Here is an 8349-nt window from a genome sequence, read left to right as displayed (position 1 = left end):
TCCCTACCCTATCCGACCCCATTAGTGTTTTTCTAGATTACATATAAATGCTCTTGAGATAATATTTTGTTGCTCGCTTACCAAACATTAGAAATTAAGCAAGAGACTCACTTGTTTTCCAAGAAACATTTCCTAGGAAAACATTTTCCGTCGTACCAAAAACAGCCTTAGTTCTCAGCAAACATAATCTATCTGTAACAAAACTTAAGATGACTACTAACTGCATAACTCATGAAGTTATAGTAGTGAAAACTGAATCATGGCTTTAGAATTACTTGTGAACGTTGTTTACGAAGGAAATTAGGGATTATATTATCTCGGATCAGGAGCTGTTTAGACACAGGCCTATCACACTTTTCACTTAATTACTCTTCACTATACATATTCATGTAATCAATGTCATACACATATATAGCACCAATTCGACAAGAAAACTCTATAGCTGCAACGGAACGGGCTGAATGCAGTAGAACAGTAGTTGAATTTCAGGCTGTCGCTAGCTTCCTGGAATACACTATATACATGGGGTCTGAGCGCCCCGGGTTAGGAGTTATATCCACAGCCTATACAGAAACAAAGTCAAGAGAAATCAGCACCAAGTTAAAACTCAGTAAGGCAAAAATTTATTAAACCAAAACCGATGAAGTTGAAGAGTTTTCTGGAAGAAAAATCTCCAATACAATTTATGCTGACAACCAGGCCAGTCTACCTTCTAGCAATATCCACTGGCAATTCTGCATTTTTCCCCTCAAACCAAACTATTCACAGGGGCTAGGGCCAACCTTTTGTCCTTCATGCATACTTAAAACAGGAAGAACTTATGTTGAGTATAAATGTAAAACGATACTCAAGAGGAGGCAGATGGAATTCTATCAACAAATGACATCAGGCAGAGTTCATAGCTAATATAGTACCACTATCGCAAAGTAGGATTTTCGAACTGATGGTATGATCTTATTTAATTGCAGTTTATAATCACAATGCTTACATGAAAAGGGTTGTGTTTTTTTGCTAAGGATTAAAATATCTAGAATGAGCTTAGTAGGAAGCCTATCTCAGAAAGCGGCATATAGCATTGACATTTCTAGATTAACTTGTCAGATATGTTTAACCTTTGCTATCATATGGATTGAGGAGAAATCATCTCTTTGTAAGATTAACATGTCGAAGATGATGAACTTTAATAAATTCTCTAAACAGAGAACGTAGAAGTTACCTGTGGAGGTTCAAATCCTCCAGCATAATGGAAATAAGACCCAACTATCATAACATGATCAGCATCTCCAGTTGATGTCCAAATCGAGATGGCCTTTGTGAAAAAGCAGCGGTTCGAGAAACTGGTACACAGGCAGAGTTCAAGAAGTTGAAATTGCTTTAAGCCTTATAATTTGGAATTAAGGCAACACTGGAAACTACTGGTCCAAGTCTAGATATCTTAGCCAAAAAAGGATGTTGGAACCAAACCGAAAAACTTTCTGGACTTGTAGTCGTCAGAGATGATAAAAATACACTTTCTAGTCATTATTTACCTCATAATTGCAAGTCCACCAGGTTTAAGAACACGAGACATTTCCTTGAAAACATCAATAGGCTTCGTTAAATAATCAACACTAACCTGCAAGGGGAATCCATGTTCATTAGCTTTTAAATTTTTCGACAGAACTAACATGCAAGAAGAACATCCCATTTATGCATGCAGTGATACATTTATGGAAACGATGCAAACATAAGATCTAAAGTACACTTAGGACGTTTAGTCATCCTAAGTGTTGTCTATAACTTATCACAGGCTCTCAACATCAGAGTAGGATAGTTGTATCTAGCAGCACAAGGGGCAGTAAAAACATAATTTCCTATTTCCAGAATCCACATATACGGAGAAGAAGAGATGGCACAAATTATTGAAAAAGAGCCAGAAAATCTCCGGAAGAATGTGATTGGCAAGGTTATCTTTTAGTTCAATTGGACAGAAGAACTAATGGTCAAGTTTCCCCTACAGTGATAAGCTTAAGTGTTGAAATTATGGATGTGTTCTGTTCCAGAGAAGTTCTCCCCTTGCTTTTTTGACAAAAGTTCTTATTTTTCTTTTACAGCTTCTAGTATTATGGAGGCCTGTCTGGTAGGGGAGAAAGGAACTAGGCCTAGTTCTATAATTGTATAACCTATTATGCAGAGATAACGCAAACTGATGCCTGTAATTGAGTGCATAAGTGCAATTTGTCCCCGAAGGACTACCGTGGATTTGAAGCTGGATCTTTCTAGAAAGACCATCAGCAATTCTGATCCATTTTGAACTGGAAAAAACATGACATCAGAAGTGAGTTATTTCCAAGTTTCAACAGCGATCTCAAAAGCTAGATGTTCTCTTTATTTTGAGAAAGAGAAGCTGGATGCTTTCTCTAAATACTTTAATTGTTTTAAGCTAAAAAATAATTCTTCATGTTTCTTCTGTCACTGAGAAACGAGTAAAGGAAAATAAAATATTATAACTCATTGTCAGCGAATATGGACTAAATAGCACGTGATACTTTTCTTCTCAACAACAGTGCAATTTACTTTTTGATTCTATGTGGACTACTGATACGACCACAACTGACTTTTTAGATGTAACAAGACTTATTCATAACCTTAGGAGATCCAAGCAGCAATTAAACTTGAGGATTCCAACGATAAATGAAGAGACAGTCTCAACATTAAATTAAAAAGTCATTTCACTGCAGCATCGTCAAAGAGCCGTTTCTTTAAAATCAAACAATAACTCAGACATGGTGATCCAATTCTTATAGCAGAAAGCCCAGCAAAGCTAATGATGCAAGAACATAACTTTAAAGTACAACGAGTAGCATCAATTTAATCATTTGTAAGTATGTCACACAGGATGCAGAACAGACGGAATTTGTTCAACGGCGGATATGAATAGAAAAAGATGTACATACCACATTGGTTATAACATCAAAGGTATTGTCCTCAAATGGGAGCTTAGGATTAATATTCAAGTCTTGAACTACATACTCCGTTAGAACCTGCAGCGACATCAAATAAGCAAGTGCACAAATTCATCTCATCATAATAGTGCGATATCAAGAATGCCTTCCAAGTAAGGTCCAAAGTGCACAATGAAACATTCAAACAAAGTGGCATAAAGAATGTATTCCATTACAATTTTCTCCCGCTAATTCTAAATATGACTTCAGCTTGCACCTGGTAAGCAGCATTGAGATAAAAAGTTCTTAAATTGGCTGTAAACGGGTCCTCACGACGGCCAGTCACTTCTGGATCTTGATCAGACACAGGACAAAAAGCTCCCACACCCAAGTGGCCACTTTGCCAAATGGTATCTGTCTACTGTGGACCAGAATTTGCAGGGCATGGAACACCTCTCTCTCTCCCTCTCTTTTTCTCTTTTTGTGCGCGTGCGTGGTTGGTGAAGGTGGGGGGTGGGGGAGGGGGGATAAAGTTGATAGGGAATGTTAATTGAATAAGAGAAGACCAGGACTGAAATGCAACCATCATCCGTAAAGGAAGAGGTAGGATATTCTCAAATGGCCCACACAGGATCCTTTTAATAGAGAATAGCAGAAATGAGGCAAAGACTTAAAGGCACTCTTTAGATCTTACTGGATTTCGCTTAAGCTCTTCTTCATTCATACCCATTCCAACTATCCTTTCTTGCTTGTACCCAGCAGGGTAATGACTGACCTAGATAAGAAAAAAAAACAGTTTATGATCATGTAAACATGTTCAGGAAAAGAGAGATTTACATGCCGGAGATACCTTACCCAACTGCTGCACATATCAAGTATTGCTACTCCTGGACTGTTACTAGAAGGCAAGACCTCTGAGTAATACTTGGTAAGTGCAGCAATAGCTTGATCATCAATATGTGTCACGAAACGCGGCATTTCATAGAATAATGTATCTGATGATCTGAAGATCAACTCAACCCAAAGATGAAATCCAATCAATTTTCAGTCTCACAGCTCTACGGCTTTGAAGAAGAAGGATAACATGGAATTATAAGACAATTCTGTTGCCTAGCAGTTCAAATTATATCAATCTTAATGAATGTTCGCCAATAGGGCATAACTATCAAAAACCATCCTAACTTGTGAAAGCACAAACCAGTCATTAAGCGATAAATTGAAACCAGCACAACGAGCAACATCATGCATCATTAGGAACTAGACACAAATTTCTCTGAAATTGTTTTAGTATTGTTGACGTCTTTTCCTGATTGAAAGTAATAAAATTTCTGGTACCAAACAGCCAATTTCAGACTTTCGTGTTCACTGTCAGTGTTCTTCCCTTAAAAAATGATGAACGGTAAAGACACAGACAAAAGGAAGCAAAAGTTCAATAGATTATACTCGTCAAACCGCTGGAAATCCTCATCCTTGAAAGGAAATTGTTCTGGCCATTCCAGATTCTTCAAAACCTTCAAGAAAAAGCAGTAACAGCAATGCATGAAAACTAGAATCGAGTAAGACTTGTAATCAGAATGATCTTTTGAGGTTGAGACATAAGTTTGACAAAGGTGTATCAGTTGATAGGTTTAACAATTACCAGATCGAGCTGGACTATGAAATTGAATAGATTGCTGATTCCTATTCCAAGTAACTTAATATTGGCTTCAGTTTCTTACTTTTTTCTTTCTTTTTCTTTGGTAACCGTGGTGTCCAGGCCAGCTTGTGAGCACCTCGACTAATTCCATTAGGTACCTGCTACCTCCCACCCGTAGAGGTACCAGGTAACTCTGTCAAACAAGGGTTGGATAGACGGGAAGAGATCACCTAGTATTTTTGCGTAAGCAGCCTTTCTCAGACCTCTTAGAATAATCCTTTATTTACCAAGTTTTTAAAGGTCCCCTTCAATAAGTTTGATCCCTCTCAGCCATCCTGTTCATCAATGATCTTCTAGAATTTGAACCTAAGACCTCATGGTTCTCAATCCACTTTATTGAGCACTAGGTCGTGCTTCAGTTTCTTACGTTCTAGATCAATAATCTTCTAACATGTACATGTAGATAAATTTGATATGCCTTTCCAAAAATGATTTATCCAGTAAAACAACTTTATGATGGTGGTGTTTGGACCAGTTTGCATGCACCTCAAATATTCCACCGAGCACCTACTACCCCTCCCACCAACATAGGTACCGAATAACTCTGTCCACCAAGGCTTAGGCAAACGGGAAGAAATCAACTAATGTACTTTTGTCTCTGTAGGGATTAGAACCGTGGTTTCTAAGGTTTGCACTCACTTCATTGACCATTAGACCACTAGGCCAGTATCATTAAAAGTATTAACGCCTCCCTCTCCACAATCTCAATAAATAGCAAACAAAGTGCTATTCTAGATTATGATGTACATCAGCCTGTAAGAATGAAATACATGCTTATCTTGGGCAGGGATCTTCCAAAGAAATTACTAATTTAATACATCTCCATTCTTCTTCTGCATAACCCTAAAGTGTGGACAAATCTACTGCATATGATCTTAAAGAAAAAGATAAGTTCTCCTAGAATTAATGCCAAAGCCAACAAACACCTTCGAATTATATCATATGATTGCTATATACACTTGACATAATGCATAAAGCTTGTCAATACACCCAAGAAAATATCTATCCCATGAATTAAGTTCTTGTGGTACATTTAATTTCTATCTATTAGATGCTTTAGGTGTAATCCACTAACACACTTCATTCACATTTTAACCATCAAGCAAAGCTTATCTCTGTTGATCCTTGAACTTTCCAACAAAAATTGATTACCAAACGCCTCCACTATTAGCCTTCATCATCATTTCCTTGTTATCACTGATTATACTACTTCTTGGAACTAGTTCTGAACTACTGAAATTACAGAATTTTAAGCAAATTCTTAAGATTTAAGCAATTTACAACTCTTAGTCCAATAGAATTCCTTCCTTAAAAAAACATATGATCAATTATGCCACTCACACTACATGTAGACGTCACAAAGTTATCAACTTTATCAGGTAAAACCCCAACCTAACTAAGATAATTAAGAAAATAGACCATCTAAAGGCGGAAAAACACAGAAGAAGATTAAAGAAACATCTTTTTTTATTTTATTTTTGAATTTAGAGAGATATCTTTTTTCTTCACACCACTAAAGTTAAAAAATTTCTGGGAAACATAAAAGGGAACCAAAGGGGAATACTCCCTCTATTTCAATTTGTTTGTCTTAATTTCCTCTTTAGTTTGTTTAAAAAAGAATTGTCTTTCCTTTACCGAAAACTCTTTAATTTCAACTTTTCACGTACATGTTTAAGACCGCAAGATTAAAGACATTTTTTGGTACATTCTAGGTATCTGTAGTTAACAACCGCAACATTCAAAAAGTTTCTTTTACTTGTTAAACTCCGTGTCAAGTTAAAATCATACGACCAAATTGAAACGGAACGGAGGGAGTACTAAACAATGAAAACCCAAATATGGACCAAGAAAACCAAAATATATTATGGATTGTAGCTGGAAGATGAAGAATATACCTGCTCAATTGCACCTTTCTGTCTTGCAGAAGCCATGAAAGATTTACCACCAACATTGCCAGCCATATTCATAAACTGACACCAAAATGATACCCCAATTCCTAGTACAACTCTACGAGGAATTCTGCACCCAAAAACTCTCCTTTTACCAACAATTCTTGACTTTTGAGTCTTTGAAGAACAACAACATGGAACTGAATTGGTAGTTGTCATTGTTGGTGCTGAAAATGGATATATGCCCGCCAAATTTGGCAACCGGTTCTGTAACTTGACACCAAAACGGTTAGACATTTTTGGATTATGATGTTATCTGTGTGCACCAATGTTTTTGGACAGACACGTGTTATCTTTTTCTGAATGTTGGTTGGGTTGGTTGATTCTTTTCTGGTGATGGGTATTTGGTAAACGTGTCCACACTCTGGGTCACTGATCCAAAAGACTTTCACTCGGGCCTAGATACTGAATGGCCCAATTATGTTGAATGTTAGAATCTCTATGATTTTATGATGATCATGTTGCATAATTTATGAAGTTTGCCCACCATTTGGTATCATAATATATATATATATATATCTATTCCGCAAAGTTACTGCCTAATGCCTTTGAGTGATCCAAATGTGATCAAATGTATAGGTTTTGTATATATATAATTAGTGTATAAGTTTTGTATATTTCGGCAATATCGGTAAATAAGTTTGGCTGAACTGTACATATCGATAAGTTTCTCCGTATATTTTGTATTCGATGATTGGTATTCAGGTTCTCTTTTCTTGTAATTTTTCTATTAGAGATATAGGTGCAGAGGCGGGCAGATTTACGAAAGAGAAACCTTACTCTCTTTCATTCATTTGGTGAGGAGCTTTACCTTAGGTTCTGTAGAAGATCAATTAACTTTGTTTAGTTTTGTTCATTATATTCATATAGACTCCCTAAACGTAGTGGGGGGTTTTTATTTTAGCATAAGCGTTTACATGAAACATTGAAAGAAACGAAATATGCACATTCTGATTTACTTTATGACGAGATTATGAAAAGGAAAAGTGTTTATTTTAAAAAGATTTAAAATTGTATTTGATTGATGATTCATATGCACAACAGCAACATTGGGTAGTGGTTGATATATTCATAACGCTGGTTCGCTCAATGCTAGTCAACGGTATTAGTGTCGATCACGAACTCTTCATAAATTGGAAGATGACAAATTTGATATCAGAGAATTAGATTTAAAGAGCCCTAGGCATCATGGAAACGTGTCAGTAGAGTCCGTCTTATCGGTGTGTCACCGGTCATACTTCTATCTGGGAGGCTACAGTGACATTTAATGGCTCACTTTTCTTCCACTCTAGATCGTGACTTGAGCTTGGAGTAAGCAGAAAAGTTTCATTCCTTATCGGATCTCCCATGTGGTCGATACAAGAACGACTAACATATGCTAGAGGAATAGCCCATGAAGTGTCGAGTTTTCCAGGAAAGGATAAGGTGGGGAATGAAACTAAGTCAAATATGGCTAGAGATGAGGCAATATAAATAAGAGCTGGCAGTTGAATGCTAAGAACTTGCTGTTATTTTGTACGACCAGTTATATATCCTATTGTATACCAGATTTTCGTTTATAGTATAGATCATGCTACTTTACCTGTTCCAAGCTAGTGTTTGCGGAATAGTAATAACACGAGAGTAAGGACACAAGAATTTTTACGTGGAGACCACCCGGCTCACAAAAGGTGAAAAACCACGACCTACATTTCTGTAGGATTTTTCCCTAACTCCACTACAATGTTGAGCCTTTACAAATTCAAGTTACAAACTCTGTAATCTGGGAACTAAACTCTAA

At 36.8% G+C, this 8349-nt stretch overlaps 1 protein-coding gene across 2 annotated transcripts; it reads right to left on the bottom strand.

Annotated features, from left to right (window-relative positions):
* Positions 1–246: 246 nt before the first annotated feature.
* On the bottom strand, positions 247–6893 carry LOC132617364 (uncharacterized). 2 transcript variants are annotated; one of them, XM_060332359.1, is made up of 8 exons: positions 6516–6893; positions 4368–4435; positions 3775–3927; positions 3619–3694; positions 2937–3023; positions 1530–1615; positions 1217–1337; positions 247–563 (listed from the first exon to the last, which is right to left on the bottom strand). In XM_060332359.1, the coding sequence occupies exons 1-8, from the start codon at positions 6804–6806 to the stop codon at positions 486–488; spliced, it is 960 nt and encodes a 319-aa protein (XP_060188342.1). In that variant the 5' UTR covers positions 6807–6893; the 3' UTR covers positions 247–485. The 2 variants fall into 2 exon arrangements, with proteins under 2 accessions (XP_060188342.1, XP_060188341.1); XM_060332358.1 differs by having other exon boundaries at positions 3619–3699; positions 3780–3927; positions 6516–6890.
* Positions 6894–8349: the final 1456 nt, after the last annotated feature.

Source organism: Lycium barbarum, chromosome 11, assembly GCF_019175385.1.
Source record: "Lycium barbarum isolate Lr01 chromosome 11, ASM1917538v2, whole genome shotgun sequence".
NCBI lineage: Eukaryota > Viridiplantae > Streptophyta > Magnoliopsida > Solanales > Solanaceae > Lycium > Lycium barbarum.
This window is presented reverse-complemented; position numbering and strand designations above follow the sequence as displayed.